Source organism: Solanum lycopersicum, chromosome 11 (assembly GCF_036512215.1).
Source record: "Solanum lycopersicum chromosome 11, SLM_r2.1".
Taxonomy (NCBI): Eukaryota; Viridiplantae; Streptophyta; class Magnoliopsida; order Solanales; family Solanaceae; genus Solanum; species Solanum lycopersicum.
The window spans coordinates 9,485,459-9,503,782 of record NC_090810.1 but is presented as its reverse complement, the minus strand read 5'-3'; the positions used below and the strand labels follow the sequence as shown (position 1 = coordinate 9,503,782).

General features: G+C 29.7%; 1 protein-coding gene across 1 annotated transcript; it reads right to left on the bottom strand.

The window, feature by feature from the left end:
* Positions 1-11,832: 11,832 nt before the first annotated feature.
* LOC101243850 (uncharacterized) lies at positions 11,833-17,612 on the bottom strand. The gene is made up of 3 exons (NM_001310045.1): positions 17,110-17,612; positions 15,550-15,679; positions 11,833-12,316 (listed from the first exon to the last, which is right to left on the bottom strand). The coding sequence occupies exons 1-3, from the start codon at positions 17,515-17,517 to the stop codon at positions 12,096-12,098; spliced, it is 759 nt and encodes a 252-aa protein (NP_001296974.1). The 5' UTR covers positions 17,518-17,612; the 3' UTR covers positions 11,833-12,095.
* Positions 17,613-18,324: the final 712 nt, after the last annotated feature.

The following is an 18,324-nucleotide window of genomic DNA, read 5'->3' as shown; positions in this document are numbered from 1 at the left end:
GTCAATATGACTGCTCGCTGATCAAGGATAAATTAGGTATTATCAAACATAATCGTTGTAATTGATTTGTATCAACTACTATCATGATTAATATATTGCTCTGTTGAATAAAAAAATCCAATATATATTTATGTATTTATTCATTTTCTTCTTTTGTGACAATGTACTATTACTCTGACTTATGAATCCAGCTGGTACTCAATTACTATGCTCAATATTTAAGAACTTACTTAGATGTTAACTACATACGCTCTTTATGCAACTTTTTAAATAGAGTCATCCAATAATAGAGCCCATTAAAATTTTACTTTCACAAGTTCTTTCTTCTTTTGGTCTCTCACATTTTCTAACATGATACCTTTAGCTTTTAAGTGTTTTTGTACTTCTACAATATTACTCTTAATATTATCCCTCACCTCTATTTTATATTATATCATATAAGTTACTCTGATTTGATACAGAGTTTTAAAAAAAAAAATTCAAAGCAATTTATGATTTAAAACAAGTAAAATATTTATATAGCTATAAGTAATTTTATTAAGATTAAAATAAATATTTGAAAGTTAAATTGTATCATTCTATTATATATAGTAATAATATCTATATATTATTTTAAAGAAAATTTTCAAAGCAATTTATGATTTAAAACAAGTAATAAATATTTATATAGCTATAAATAATTTTATTAAGATTAAAATGAACATTTTAAAGTTAAATTGTATCGTTCTATTATACATAGTAGTAATATCTATATATTATTTTACTACATATAAGTAGTAGTCGTAATAGTAATACTTTTCATTACTATTTAATTTTTTTGTATTAATTTATTTCTCTGATATTATTCTTTCTGTTATTTATAAATTTATAAAATTGTATAAATAATAGAGAAAAAACATGAAGTTGTTTCGAATTTTCAAAAAGACACCTAAACTATGCAAGTGTCCTATTACCCCCTAAACAATCATGAACTGGTATTATTACATTATTTTTTGTCCACCTAGCATGGAGTGTGTATACACTCTCTTAAAGATCGTGAACAAACTAAAAAAAAATGAATATAATTTTATTTTTACATGAATTTTACTATAAAATATATATTTTTATTTTTCTTATTATTTTAACTTTTTCTCCTTATTATTTTTTTTCTTTTTCTTTCTTCCTTTTTCTTAAAAAATTCATTGTCATCTTCATTAACTTATCACTTCCAATGTCACTTTTTACCACAACTCCATCTCGTTTTTATTCTACTATTAGTTTAAATCTCTTCAATTTTATAATTATATATAGATATTTTAATACATTTCAAACAATGTGATAAACTCATTAGATTTCAAGATGATTAGTAGACATTATTTAGTTTTTTATCCAAATTTTAATTAAACTTTTTCAATTTTCGGAGAATTCTTATGCTTTCGAAATTATCAATTCTAGTTTTGAATTTATATGGCAATGAGATAAACAAAATGATGATACCTTCAAAATTTTGATCCTTCTTAGCAAAATAATTAGTTTTGTTACCAATAACTCAACAAAGTCTAAAAAATAGTATAATTTTGAAAAGTAAGAAATTTGACCAAATAAGAAGAAGAAAAGAGAAAGAAAGTGGAGGGGCTCAACTTGTTATGGGTGTTGGGGTTAGGTGAGGATAAGAGGTGAAGAAGAAGAAATAAAGCTAGCGTTTGGCCATAGATATTCAAATATTTTTGGCAAATATTATTTGGATGAAAATTTGAGTGAAATTTTACCATGTGTTTGGCCATAGTATTTGAGAAACATATTTCATTTTTTCAAGAAATATGATTTATACCCATAAGTTTTTAAAACTATCAAACGAACCATAAATTTGTATTATATAGCAACAATAGAAATCTCACGTAACAAGATTTATGACTTCCGCAACAAATCAACAAGAATCATTACAGTAAATATTCGTATAGTGAAAAGGTCTTGGTACAATCATGATAATGAAAATACAACTAATATAAATTCGGGGGAAAAAAGAGAAGAAAACAAAAGGAAATAAATATTGCAATAAGAACATATGCTTTCTCATCTGAAAGAGTTAAACCTATTCTTTAATATAATCTTTCCACATTTTATGAACAATCTCTTCTCGATGAGCTTACATTTTCGAATCAGACGATCGAGAAGATGAAGCGATGTTGTTACCCTGAGCTAGTAGTTCGTCACTTTCATCAACAACCATATCATCATTTTCATTTTCATTGAATATTCCATCACTACTTTGGTGTTCACGTAAAAAATTATGCAATACAGCGGAAGCAATTACTATTTTCACTTGCATGTCACATTCATAGTTGTTCATGCCTTGTCTTAGTATTCTTAATCTACTTTTCCATTCACCAAAAGTTCTTTCAATTACATTGCGCAGAGAAGTATGTTTATAGTTAAATAGCTCTTTTCCATTCTTAGGCTCTCTTTAACTTCCTCGGTAGTCCTGCAAATGATAGCGTATTCCAATGAATGTAGCTAAAAATCCTCTTGTGTTCCGTAGACCAGCATCAACAATGTAATATTTATGTACCAAAATAAAATAAATGCAATTCATGCTTTATTTAGTAGCTAGTTCATTAAGACTAACTGTAATAAAGGAATGTATGAAATCAAAAGAATGCATGTAGAAGGGAGCTAATTGAATTGGTTGGTGTCAATAAATATATTATTTTTGTAAAATAAAAAGTTAAGGGTAAAAATTGAATTTGTAAAACTTTCCAAATAATGAAATTTGGCCCAAATACTAGTTTTTTCTAGTATTTGGGAATTTGGAAAATTTGCCAAAAAAATTTGCCAAATAATAAAAAAGTGTATGGACAAACAAAATTTGCCAAGTTTTTTCCCAAGTTTTACTTGCAAAATTTATGGCCAAACGGGCCCTAAAGAAAGAAAATGGAGGGAGCTTGAAAGTTGGGGTGGAAGATAAATTAAAAATTGAAATGAAATAAAAATAAAAATAATAAAACTAAAATAAGTCAAAAAGTAAGAGAAAGAAATAAAGAAAAACTTAAAATGAAAAAAAAAATATTTCAAATTGAATAAACACGTGTCATACAATGATTGGTGTGTGATTACACTTGCCATTTAAAATTTGGAATTGATCCAAAAATGATGTAATAATATATGTTCGGAATAGTTTAGGGGGTAATAGTACATCTGCATAGTTAAGGCGTCTTTTTAAAAATCCGGAACAACTTCAGAAGTCACTTTATAGATTTTCTCTAAATAATACTATAAATAACAATTATAAAATAAATATTTAAAAGCTAATATAAAATAAAATTCGATTGATTCTTGACATTCTATTGGTGCCACAAAAAAATGAGTTCGATAATAAATTAACGTAAAAAGTACTATAAATCACAATGATTACAATTATAAAAAATACATACAAAAAAATCACTTAACTCCAAAAAGTCTATTAGTTCCACATAAATTGAGACATGCGAAGTAACATGTATTATTTGAAAATTATGTTAAAAAGTTACTATAAATTACAAAAATTAACAATTTAATATGTTTGAAAAACATAAAATGGCAAATTTTTGAAATCCTATATGTGTCACAAAAATTGAAACAAAGAGAGTAATAAAACAAGTACCCCCTCCGTCCCATTTTATATGTCATTCCTTTTTATAAGTAGTTGGATCACAATATTTGTCATTTTATAAATGCATAAATTACAATATTTTTCCTACTATATCCTTGATAGAGTATTAATTAATCTTAAAAATAGATTCATCATTTATTATAAAATTAATTCAAGAAAACATTAAATAAGGATGGAAGGGTAAAGTTACATCAATTTTTAATGCAAGTGCAAGATAAAATGTGACATATAAAATAAGATAAAAAAAGTATAAATTACAATAATTAATAACTTAAAATATTATTAAAATCATATAAAAGTTTTGATAAATTTTCAAGTTTCATGATATCATATAAATTTTAAAAAAAATCAACATATATTGAACTCTGTGCTGACTCAAGATCCCGTATCTAATTAAACAGAGATCTCCAAAATATAATACAACAAAGTAGTCTAAATAATTATTTTTAATTTGTCCTACCTTTATGAACACACGTACATGGCTTTTTGCATGTCCCATTTGTTAATTTTCTTTTAAATATCCACCACTAAATTACCCTCACTACTTGACACAAACCAAATATTTTCTCACTAATTACTAAAAGAAATTGTTCGTTGTCAAAAGTTTATCTTTTTGAAGTTCTTTACACATGGATTGCATAATTACTTGTAATACCTAGAAATAATTAATTATCGAAGTTATAATTTAAATATAAATGACATATGTTAGTCATTTTTCCTCTAATATTTTCAAATGTAACTTTGTTCTTTCACCGTTAAATATATAGGTTAATTCAAAATTTGGCGGTAAGTGTTCTATTACACTTATAGTAAATGTGTCGCTAGACTGGAAATGATATTCCTTGTTTCTAATTAATTAACTAATTTATTTTTTACTTGTTTATTTTTACAGATTAAAAAAGGATATTTTTTTACGTATCATATCCTCAATTAATTATTTTGAAAAATGTAGAACTTCTTGAAAATTTTAAATTTTTATTTTTACTTAATAAATAATAGGGATAAAATAGTAAACTCACAATATCAATCATTTTTTTCTTAATATGTGTGACAATTCAAAAATATACAAGTAAACAGAAGGAGTAATACATAGCAAGTATATTCAAATGGGTCGAGCATGACTAAGTTATTTATTGAAATAAATTTTTACTCTCTTAGTTCCTTTTTAGTTGTTTTAGTTTCCTTTTTGAGAGTTAAACGATATAAATTTTGATTAACATTTTAAAGAATATTTTTTTAATCATATTGATATGAAAAAAATTGCATTTTATAGCATTTTTCTTGTAGTTTTTGAATATCAAAAATCTTGTTCTAATTTATCAAATGAACGTAATTTAATTTAATTTCAAATATTATTAGTCAAATTGACTCTCGAAAAACATAACATGACAATTAAAAAGTTAATGGGAGGAATAGTTATTAATTTGCAAATGATCATGAATTAACCGAGGTGCTCGATATATAGCTTGATAATAATAAACTTCCATGCACGAAACACTGAGTTGTACGGTATGATCTTATATATGTTGTTTAACTATGTGATATAGTTTATTGTAATATATTATAGGAAAAGTATATAAAAATTTCTTCGAACTTGGCAGAATAATTCATTTTATTACTTAAATTATACATGTGTTTAAATATTTATTTGACATTTTTGAAGTGAATTTAATCTCATCCTAATAGTACAGACAGTCATACACTGAAAAGTGCACTACACACACGCCTCATTAGCGCCACATCAAATCCATGTAAGAAATTATTTTATTTTTTATAAAAAAAAGGTGGGTGAATTCGAAGAAGAAGGGGAAAATTATTTTTTTTTTAAAAAAAAGTTTAGTATCTCTGTTTTGCCATCTTCATCCTCTATCTTTTATCTTCTTCTAATAACTTCTTGTTTTACTTACCCAAGTTATAGTTCTTTCATTATAATTAATGTCTGATGAAATGATCTGGTGGACCCATTTATATCAGTTTGTATTTTGAATCCTTCTACTTATTTATTTGTCATTTGGATGCTTAAACTCAATAAAACACAATATATCGGACCCTTTTGGCCATTGACCACACTTATGTGGCTTTAAAATGGCTGAGTTGGCGAAGGTGTGTGATTTCACACTCCTTAAGGTGAGTGAATGACATTTTTGGATTAAAAAAAATTAAAATTATATAATAAATAATTTTTTTTAAAAAACAATTAATTAAAAATTCCTTCTTCTTCACCAAATATCCCATTCTTTTCACCATTTTCATCCAAAATCTATGAAAAATCCATCACCACCGTCGTCGCCATTTTTGACGGCGAAATCGGATAAAATCTCTCCCTCACATGTCTACATCTCCACTGTACACCATCACCATTTTTCTTTCCTTCTCCAACCTCCACAAAATCAACAATGTAAGTCATCCCACCACTAGATCTGATCGAAAAATCTCTTCACCGCCATCACTTCGCACCCTTACCACCTCGTTCTTCTCTACATTGACCGCTGCCGCCTCTCTCTCCCTTACTCCATTGTGAAATAGTGGTCTCCGACAATTGCGATTTAGTGCTCCAATTTTTTGCGATTTAGTGCTCCGATTTGGTAAGTTGATGTTAATAGATTCTGAAGAAGAAAAGAAAAAGGTTGTGTTTGAGATGAAAATGACTGAAAATAATTATGAAGAAGGGAAAAAAAGTTGGTTCGACATGAAATTTCTCCATGGATTTTGGCAGTGAATTGGGAAATTGGATGTATGGAGGTTTATCTTTTTCCATTATAGCTCACCAAGATCTTCACCACTTTTTCTATGATTAAACAAACATATCAATAGATCAAACAAAACACAAAAAAACATATGAAAATACAAAACATGAAATTGGAGTAATGAAGTTGAAGAAAAAGGTGAAAATAATACACTAAAAAATAAATTGAGATTTTATTATTTTATTTTTATTAAATAAATTTAATTAATAATTTTTAAAAATAGTTATGAAATAATTATGACATGACATTAATATATCTGACACACCTGGTCAGAGTGGTTTAAAAATCTCATTTTGGTTAGATACAGGGGTTCAGATGACAAAAGAATAAGTAGAAGTATCCAGAATACAAACTGATACAAGTATAAGGGCTCGCCAGACGTCTTAATGTTTTAGTGAGATCTTTTAGGATTATAAAACACCCACATATGCCTTTTTCTTTTGAATTAATTACTTTCATTTCTTGGTGTAATAATGGATATAAGTTGTTTATGATGTCTGCTATTAGGTCTTGAAGTCAAGTTTTTGTTTATGATTTTTTGATTCATTCTTAGGAGTCAATATGGTGGATTTGATCTCATTAGAGCTGGGTAGGGTGTTTTATATATATATATATATATATATATATATATATATATATTAAGAAAAAATATATGATCATTTGAAATTTATATCACCTTTTTTAAGAAAAAAAAGTATACATATGTCTGAATTTATTTTTTTGTCACCTCAACTTTTTTGGATAAAATTAAATTCACTTAAAAAACGTTAAGGGGGTTAAAGTGCTAAATAAGTCATACTGCCAAGTTCTGAGGGAGGGGCTTTATGTATTTTCTTTATATTATTATAATATATGTATACTAATAATAAAGGTTCATGCAGGAAAACTCTGAGTTGCCTGTGTAATTTTATGTTAATTATGTAACATATAACTTAATTATAAACATCACTTTGAGTGGCCGATGTGATCTTATATTGTGCAATTATAGTGCTTAATATATAATAAAAATTTTTGATGAGGCAGAAATTAGGTTGAATGGTCGTGATTATACTAGACGATTGTGACACTTATTAAGTGAATCATTAATCTCGTAAAATATACTATCAAAGGATGTGGTGCAGTGACTGAGACTATTCATTTTTTAATCAGAAGTCTCAGATTCAAATCCTGACCCTACCTAATGTGAATCTAAATTAGTCAAACTTCAATGCAGATATCCAACACGAATACGAAAGTTATAAGTAATCTTGAAAGAGTTTAAAAGATGACTTCAAAAACATTTAGGTCAATATGCAAGAGTTCTACACATGTATGTATGTATAAGTTCGTGGATCGAGGGTGAATATTTTCAAATGTAAATTTGTATTGTTTACTCACAATTGTAAAATTGAATACTATTTGATGGTTAGTAAATGTATGACTAGCTCAAAACGATGATAACAACTATATTTAAATGGATCGTAATTAATTCAATTATTACGGTAAGACATTTATTTATATATATTTGCTAATGATAAAAAAATCGAGGTTTGTTCATTGAGAAGATTAATCTCTTATTTCGATTCTAATGAAATTAATTAGAAAATAAATGAGAAAGAAACTAGTAAAGAAAAAATGAAATTGTATATATTAATCAGTCAACTTAATGAAAAATCACAACTCTATTTCAATATTTCTTGTGTTAGATACAATAGTTAGCTTTTGTAATTTTTTATGTTCATATTTTGCTATCTTTATCAATATATTATATTTCAAAAATATTAAGATTAATACTTTTAATAAAATATTCAAAGACAATTTTGAAAGGTATCACAATTATTTATTATCAAATCAAAAGGGAATAAATGGATATTTACTAATTAAATTCGTTAGCGCTGTAAATAAGTTCTTTCAACTCTTATTCTAAACGAAATTGTAATAAATTGGTTAGAACAAAATAATAACGTTAAAGAATAAAACTGTGAAGAAAACAAAAAACAAAAGTTTGAAGCAGGAAGAGGACGGAAAAATTTAAAATATGAAAAGCAAAATTAAATTAACCTTTAAATAAGTTAAAATTTGGGTCTCATTAGAAGAAAGACTAGCTCGTTTTTCAAAGTTTTATGGTGTGTTAATTTTACTAATCTCATTTTGGTCAGAGTGGTTTAAAAATCTCATTTTGGTTAGATTCAGGGGTCCAGATGACAAAAGAATAAGTAGAAGTATCCAGAATACAAACTGATACAAGTATAAGGGCTCGCCAGACGTCTTAATGTTTTAGTGAGATCTTTTAGGATTATAAAACACCCAAATATGCCTTTTTCTTTTGAATTTATTACTTTCATTTCTTGGTGTAATAATGGATATAAGTTGTTTATGATGTCTGCTATTAGGTCTTGAAGTCAAGTTTTTGTTTATGATTTATTCTTAGAAGTCAATATGGTGGATTTGATCTGATTAGAGCTGGGTAGGGTGTTTTTTTTATTTTTTTATTTTATTTATTTATTATAATATATATATATTAAGAAAAAAAATATGTTCACTTGAAATTTATCACTTTTTTTCAGAAAAAAAAAGTATACACGCGCCTGAATTTATTCTTTTGTCACCTCAACTTTTTCGGATAGAACTAAATTCACTTAAAAAACGTTAAGGGGGTTAAAATGCTAAATAAGTCATACTGCCAAGTTCGAGGGAGGGGCTTTATGTATTTTCTTTATATTATAATATATGTATACTAATAATAAACGTTCATGCAGGAAAACTCTGAGTTGCCTGTGTAATTTTATGTTTATTACGTAACATATAGCTTAATAATAAACATTACTTTGAGTGGCCAATGTGATCTTATATTGTGCAATTATAGTGCTTAATATATAATAAACAATTTTGATGAGGCAGAAATTAGGTTGAATGGTCGTGATTGACACTAGACGATTGTGACACTTATCAAGTGAATCATTAATCTCGTAAAATATACTATCAAAGGATGTGATGCAGTGAATGAGATTATTCATTTTTTAAATCAGAAGTCTCAGATTCAAACCCTAAGCATGGAAAAATCCTTATTAGAGAGCATTATCATGGGGTCCTACCTAATGTCAATCTAAATTAGCCAAACTTCAATGCAGATATTCGACACGAATACGAAAGGTATAAGAAATCTTGAAAGAGTTTAAAAGAAGACGTCAAAAACATTTAGGTCAATATGCAAGAGTTTTACACATCTATGTATGTATAAGTTCGTGGATCGAGGGTGAATATTTTCAAATGTAAATTTGTATTGTTTACTCACAATTGTAAAATTGAAAACTATTTGATGGTTAGTAAATGTATGACTAGCTCAAAATGATAACAACAATTATATTTAAATGGATCGTAATTAATTTAATTATTACGGTAAGAAATTTATTTATTTATTTTTGCTAATGATAAAAAAAAATCGAGGTTTGTTCAATTTATTGAGAAGATTAATCTCTTATTTTGATTCTAATGAAATTAATTAGAATATAAATGATAAAGAAACTAGTAAAGAAAAAATGAAAATTGTATATATTAATCAGTCAACTTAATGAAAAATCACAACTCTATTTCAATATTTCTTGTGTTAGATACAATAGTTCGCTTTTGTAATTTTTTATGTTCATATTTTGCTATCTTGATCAATATATTATATTTCAAAAATATTAAGATTAATACTTAATAAATATTCGAATACTATTTCGTAAGGTATGGCAATTATTCATTATCAAATAAAAAGGGAATATATGGATATTTATTAATTAAATTCATTAGAACTATATATAAGTTCAACTAAAATTTTCAAAGTCTTATTCTAAACGAAGGTTGAAATAAATTGATAAGAACAAAATAATAACGTTGAATAACAAAACTGTGAAGAAAACAAAAAACAAAAGTTTGAAGCAGGAAGAGGATGGAAAAATCTAAAATGTGAAAAGCAAAATTAAATTAACCTTTAAATAAGATAAAATTGGGTCTCATTAGAAGGGAGACTTGTTTTTCAAAGTTTATGGTGTACTACTTTTACTAATTTTTTCTTTTTTTCAATTTATATTTTTTAAATTAGTGACGTAACTTATGAACTCACACAGCCAGAAGATGAAGGTAGCGAGGATAAGGATGTTGAGATGATGCGTAAGCATAATAGGAGAAATAAGATCAAAAATGAAAATGAGAAGCGATACTGAGATGATTCTGACATGTGCATAGGAGATGCGCACAAATGCCAGTGAGACTGGTTATGGTGAGTATGAAGAGAGGTAGGTAGGTTGAATAAGTATTGGAGAGAGATGGTTAGACAATATATGACACACCTGCAATTTATCAAGAATAAGACCTTAAATAAGAGCGTACGAATATCAAGAATTATGATAGAAGGTTAGCAGATAGTTGAGTGTTGTACAGTTCTCTTATTTCTATTGTTATTATTACTTTCCTATTATCTTTGTCTTCAACTTTATTATTACTTGTCCTTTCCTTTTTGGTCCTTTGTTTAACGCTGCTACTTATATATATATATATATATATATATAAAACTTAAATAGAAGGTATATAATCAGAAATAGCCTATCTAAATTATAAGTTGAAAGTAAAATTATTTATACACCACCTTTCCTTTATCTCACTTGTCAAATAATACTAAGTATATTATTGTCGTAACTTTACATAATTGATCCATCATCTAGATCAAATACTTAATCAAAATAAGTAAAGTTTTTCAAATAAAATGATGAGTCTTTTTTTATGTTTTTTTCCCTGTTTCTTTTCAAAAAATAATGAGTTGTTAATCTTGCTGCAAAACTTCAAGCATTGGTGAATGGTGCACATACCAACAATTGAGTTAAGGGAGGAATAATATATATATATATATATATATATATTAGTAATTTTTTTAAAAAAATTTTAGTAGCTAAACTAATAAATAACTTTGACAACTTAGATAAATTTTTCAAAAAAATCACAATTATGTTGAACTAAATGAATTCACTTAATTTATTTTTATATTAATACAATCCCTCATTTAATTAAATTTTTCTCTTACAAAATGACTTTTTAACTTTCCAATCTCCATAAACATAATTTGCCATGTTTTAAAAATAAATTACTTGAATAGTAACGGGTCATTTTCTTTTTTGTTATTTTAAAACCCATGCCAAATCATATTTTTGGTGATTGGAAGGCTGAAGTGAATTCAATAAGAGAAAATTCACGAGTAATTTTACTAATACAAAAAGTGAGTTAATTAAGCTTACTATAATTTCACATGATTAAGTGATCTTTCAAAAGATTTACCTCACATAAAATCGTACTTCAGAGGTACCTGTGCATTGATTCTGACAATATGTAAGACTTATAGTCTGCCAAATTTGAAGACTATTTTGCCCATCTTTAACAATCAAAGGTTCTTTGCAACAATCACCAGAAAATATTTCAAAGATAAAGTTGAAAATCTGCAAATAGGCAGAGAACGTCGATATGATTTGAAATTTCACAGCCCAGTATAGAAAAATTATTGGGGATATTAGCAATTTGTTGTACAATTCAGCTACTAATTCCAAAATTGAGATAGCTATCACCTGATCACCCTATTTTAACTAGCACAAATAAACAAGATCGATCGTCCAGTAAAGTACATCAGCTAGCAATGCCAATGTCCCAAGTTGTGGAAGACGTAACCCTCCGTTCCATAATAAGCTTCCTAAGAAATGCTTCAACAAAAATTATTTCGATTTCTTTTGATCAGAAACTCTTGCTCCCGCAATCTTGACAACAGGATGATCCTTTGGTTGGATAAGCTTTAAAGCTGGATGAACCCTCAGGTCGCCCATTAGCAACTTTTGGTTGACATCCAACTCACTTAGGTCAACGTCAATGTAGGGAGGGATGAGATCCGCTGGGCATAGGAACTTTACCGTTCTCTTGATGATATTCAAATATGACCCTACCAAAATGGTTAACAGATCATTAGTAAAAAGAAAAACAAAAGTACAACCAAATAGGAAATAGATATCGTCTCACGTGTTAAATGTGTTTCCTTTCATCATTTTATCATTCAGCAAGGATGGTCTCTTTCTGAAATTGACCATCAATTCTAATTATGTAGCTCACTATCTCATAAGATTCAGATTTCATATACTGAAAGTTCATAGACAGGTATAACCTAAACAGATCATGAAATCGTGGTTTTCAACACTACTAAGGGAGAGAAAGAGAGAGAGATTTATCAGTTGGGCTGACACTATTTGAAATTAAAAAGAGGTGTAACAATGATTAGGTATACTCTTTACACTTTATCCCTCCTTTTATTGCTCCACTCTCTGTAATTACCAATTTTTGGTTGGATGGGAGAAAGGCAAGTTTAAGCATGTGTGTAGTAGTCGTACATCAGAAGTTATAATGTAAACAGCTGATCGGTACTCTCCAATACAAACCTCTACTACACAAGGTGGACAAATTTGAAGTGACTGGAAAGATTTTTTTTAAAAAAGCAGTGAGTTATGTTGCACATATTTTAAAAAATGTTTCTATTTAGTATTTACATGCAAAACCAATTCGATTGTCTTTTTCTTTTTATGTGTTGTCAAAATTTGTACAGCTGCAGCAAAAAAGAAACTTAGCCAAAATCTAACCCTTCTAGACCTGTAGTGATCCTAATCACATCTAGAATAGATTCAGCCTCATCCGTTTATTGCATTTTACACTACAAAGACACTAAAGGTGTACATTTGGATTTTATCTTCTGATTGTTGTTTTCAATGTCTCGAAAACAGCTTCTACTTCTCTCGTCCAAACACTTTTCCAGATAGCAGCTGGTGCAGTGTTCCATTTTGATAGTCCAATTGCTTACTACATGTATGTAAGTACTAACAGTTTAAGATTTTAGAACACTTCAACCTAAACTTTTCCTCTATAGAATTCACTGTATTCTTCTCAACCCTCATGGAATTTACAGTTGATGGATCCAACTAATTATATATTACTAGAAGATGACAGAAAATGGTTGGTGGGAGTTAATCACAGCCTGCATTTGGTGGACTCTGGAAAGAAAGAAATGCAAGATGCTTTGTGGATAAGAGAAACAACATCCATAAGATCAGAATGAATTGCCTAAGCCTTTTGTATTTTTGGTGTAGACAAGATACGATAGGGGATATAGAACTTTTTGCTGATGTCACAGAAAATTCGTAATCACCCACAGGGTAGTTTTTGACATGCTCTAATGAGATTGTAAGTGATCTATGCTAATCATTTGTTTGATGATGAGCCTAATGAGAATACACAACCTTTATCTCAAAAAAGATAGACAACAAATGGCTGTAAAGGCCTTATCCAGAGAAGAGAGTAAGAGGTGACTGAACCATAAATGATGGTGCTGGAGATCAACCTTGGCTTTACTATAGCTTTTCACCAAAAAAAAAAAAACGCAGAATGTTTAGAAATGGGATGCTCTAAACTTCTACCAATTCTATCTGGAAGGAAGATTTGAGAAGAGCTTCACCACTACAATCACCTTGTAGTTGTTTCATAGGGCGTATAAGAATAGTGTTGAATAGGGTGTATTTAGTAATGTTGACATTAGTTATGTCGAGATCATTTCTGATGCATTGTTTGGTTTGGTGTATTAAAATAAGATACATTACATAATTTCTGCTTCACTCTAATTACCTTAGTGGTTGTTCTGTAGAGTGTTTAAGGATAGTGTTGATAGAGTGTATTAGCAATGTTGCCATTAGTTATGCTGGGATTATTTATGATGAATTGGTTGGTTTGGTGTAAAAAAAACATGCATTGCATAATTTCTGCTTCACCAATCTAATTACCTTAGTGGTCGTTTCGTAGGGTGTAAAAGAATAGTTGAATAGGGTATGCAGTAATGTTGGCAATAGTTATGCTAAGATTACATCCGATTCATTGTTTGCTTTGGTGTATTAAAAATAACATACATTGCATAGTTTTTTTTAAAAAAATTATTTGTTTACAAAAATTTGCTCCACAAATATGGTGAGAGGGATGTGGTAAAGGTTTTGAGGGGTAATTGTCTCTTTAAACATCTTAATGCATACATTAAGAACCCATCAATTGATTATACCACGGTTTGTCATGTTTTTTGAAAGAACAATACCAAGGTTTGCCATGTTTTTCTTGACAAACAATACCAAAGTTAGCCATGTTTTTTTGGAGTAACAATACCAACGTTGGTCATGTATTGTAACTAGATAGCATCATACCAAATACAGTGTATTACTAATGCTTGTGTTAGTTATACTGTTGATTTGTTGTAAAAGTGTACCAAGGTACTTCAAATACACGGATCTAAAGTTAGACTTGGCCAACTCTAATTGAAAATGTTTATGGCCAATTTAACTTAGTTTAGATGAAAGATCATTCTCTATTCGAAACTTCTTTAGTGCATAGGTGCCTTTTCTTTGAAATTTGTAGTAATACACAAAGCCAATGCATGCATTATTTTTCTAATGCATCCTACCAAACGACACCTTAGTGCTCAAAGAAAGGGATAACTGAACGAAGAGATCCCAAGCTGATCTGTTTGGTAGAAAGTGCTATGAAAGATTTCAAAATCACTCGCTGAAAGACCAAAAAAGGTAATAATTAAATTAGGGCAAGGAGGACCTGGAGGTGTAAGAAAAATTGACAATTGACATAGTGAAGGCCTAAGATTGTGCTAACTAGAACTTCGTCCTGAATACTAAAATGATAGGATCTAATCGAAGATGGTTTCAACAGATTATACATTCAATCTACTGGGTAACTGTCAGTGCTGGTTAATGGCACAGCAGTAGGGTTTTCTTGCCTCCGCTCACCAAGACTTAGACAAATACCGAGAAATCACCAGCATGTTTGACCTAATTTGGGATTTGAACCCTAGTCTTCCATAGCTCATTCCAATTTCAACAGCTAGACTACATCCTTACGTACTCTACCTTGATAAACTTCTAGGTCCATCGCACCCATAAAATATTTGCATTGAATGAATTCAAGAAAACCAGACGTTGTGCTTCTGGATAAAGAACTGATGCAAGTGTAACATATGATAAGCTAGTTTCAACACATCCCCGTGGAAACCAGCATAGTAAATAAATACAGGGACTTCACACAGATCAGCATCTTTTAGCAAGTTACAAAGAGGAAAAGGCAGATGTATCTAGTACTCACCTTTCTTCAAACCGGGGGACACATCCTCTCCTCTAAATACAAGAGGAACCTCAACCTTTAATAAAGCACTTGATGGGGCTCTTATAAAGGTAACATTAAGAGGCGCATCTGAACCAGCTTCAAGATGAACCTGAACATTGAAATAAATAAATCAGCACATTGCTATGCTAAAAACCATCTAAAGCTCTGTTTGGCTCCAACAGCTTCATAATTCTACAAAAGGTCTTTCTTTTGAACAGAATTGAGCAGTTAAAGGCCTTTCTTTTGGACCGAGTTAAGCAGTTAAAGGTCTTTCTTTTGAACCGAGTTAAGCAGTTAAAGGTCTTCCTTTTGAACCAAGTTAAGCAGTTATAGGTCTTTCTTTTGAACCGAGTTAAGCAGTAATAAGTCTTTCTTCTGAGCTGAGTTAAGAAGTTCCCTGAGTTTCAACCCCTTACACCACAGACCTCAGTAGGCTGTTTGATATATATCACCGTGGCGAAAACATTTTTCCATCATTCTGATTTAGAATGTCACAACACACAAAACTTGCGAAAAGAACAGTCCATTAAACATCATTAAACCCTAAATGTGAATATTATTCTTCCACATAGGAAGTTTTGCAAACTATTTCATGAGAACTTTGTTGCCTTCAAAGTTGTGGCTGCTTACTTTATGGACATCACAACCAGTATTTCCCAACAGCACTATGAGAATATCAACTCCTATTTCTAAGCATTAAATCCACCAAATCTTTTAAAACCTAGCTTTGTTCAAGCATATATCAACTCAAGAATTTCAACCTTTTTCCCTATGAGTGTGTGAAACTGTGTTCAAATACTAGTGTGTGGCCTGGCGGTAATTGAAGTTAGTGAAAGTCCAGGGAAACTAGGTTCAAATCCCATCAGCAACAACAAAACCACAATGTGATTCTTCTCATCTGCCTATACCATGGTTGTCAAGAGTTACTAGGTAACTGTGCCAGTGACAGGTAGCCGTTACTCAATGTAACCCATGAACTGTCAATTTGCGCACAGTCTGACTCAGTTTCTATCATTATCAGAAAGAAATGTGTGAATCCATAACCAGTGCCCTAAAACTAGTTTAGTATAAAAGTGCAGCCAGCATCAATGCTAACCTTATCCAGATCAGAGGTATTATTGACGAGTCTAAAGGTTAGGGGACTGATAAGCTGTCACTAGCTGCTTCCTCAGAAGCAATCAAAGTAAAAGGCAAGAAGTTCAAATAATTTAGATGATCCTTTTCCAGAGTTGGAAAAACACGTTCTTCCCGAACCAAATCTATTTTCCACTCAATTCACATACTAACAAAGTGAGCCAATACCTTAAAATGTCCCTCTTGTCCGACAGTATGGAAGCATTAATATCCACACCTATACTTAAGAATCTAAAAGAGAAAATCTTTTAAGAAACTGCTTACTCTTATACGTAGGGGTGGCAATTGGACGGGTTGGGTTTGATTTTATCATTCCTACTTAAAAGCATATATATGAATTGAAACTCAGTATCTATCTTCAGATCAATTCAAAGTAACCAAATCTAATAAACAGAGGAAAAATACCTTTCTGGGCAGAACCCGAACCTTCTCAACAACATCTTGAGATTCCAAGTTAGGATGAACCTCAAGATCAAACAATCTGGACAAGAAATGAGACCGACCAAGATGGTTAACAAGCTTCCTTATCTGATTAGCCTGAACAGATATGAGTCTTTTGTTACCACCATGTTGACCATCCTCTTGTTCAAACACTATACTAGGTACCCTCCCAGCTTTCCTCTCTTTGGCTGCGATGTTCTTGCCGGAAGTGACACGAACAACGGCATGAATAGTTTCTGCGTATTTGGGGTTGGGCTTTGGGAAATCATCATCTACATCTGGAACAACGGCGGCGGCTGAGGCGGTGGCATAGTTGCTCAAGAAACGGAAATGGTGGAGAGATTTGGTCAGCACAATGCGTCGGATCAACATTTTTGTACTCCAATGTGATTGTGTGTGCGCGAGAGTGGAGCTGAGGGGCTTAACGAGGGTTTTGAGTTCCACTCACTTTTGGCACACAATTTATCAATAATTTTTAAAATTGAATTAATATTTAAGGTTTTTGAAATAAAATTTGATCACTTCTATATTAAAAAAAATTATAATCATGCTCAATAAGTAGGTACTGTTATAAAATAATATAATATAGATGTTCACTATATCAAAAAGTTGCTCCATTACTTTCCTTCATTATGGAAATAACGATAAACTCCATAACTTTTACTTTTATAATCGTTATTCTTATAATTTTTCACTTTCATAATCTCATTATATTCATGTTAATGTCATATTTATGACTAAACTTTTATATGTTTCTATGTTAGAGAAAAGACATAAAGTTATCACTGAAATTATCTCGAATTTTAAAAAAGACACCTTAATTTTGTGGGTGTCCAATTGCCCCACTGAACAATTTAAGAGCGTTATAAATATCTCATTTTTTACCCAACCCCAATTGCAAAAAAAGAGGTGCAATCACGCACCAATAGTTGTTTGACACGTATTAAGTTCATTTAATTTTTAATTTTTAGTTTCATTTTCATGTTCATTTTATTATTTTTATTTTATTAACTTTATTTTCATTTTTTCCCTCTTTCTTCTTAAATCTTCATTACTCAAATTCTTTATTCTTTGTTGTAAATCCTCCAAAAGTAGCCGTCAAAGTAACCTTAAATGTAGTTCCTTCAATGTAGTCTCCATGATGCTTCCATGTTACAACACTATTTTCGTCATCAAAAA

Coding starts and splice junctions, on each gene's coding strand:
- LOC101243850 (NM_001310045.1), bottom strand. CDS start 17,517: ATGTTGATCCGACGCATTGTGCTGACCAAATCTCTCCACCATTTCCGT. Junction 15,680..17,109: donor TTCGGGTTCTGCCCAGAAAG/GTATTTTTCCTC, acceptor TTCAATGTTCAG/GTTCATCTTGAAGCTGGTTC. Junction 12,317..15,549: donor GTCCCCCGGTTTGAAGAAAG/GTGAGTACTAGA, acceptor CCATTTTGGTAG/GGTCATATTTGAATATCATC.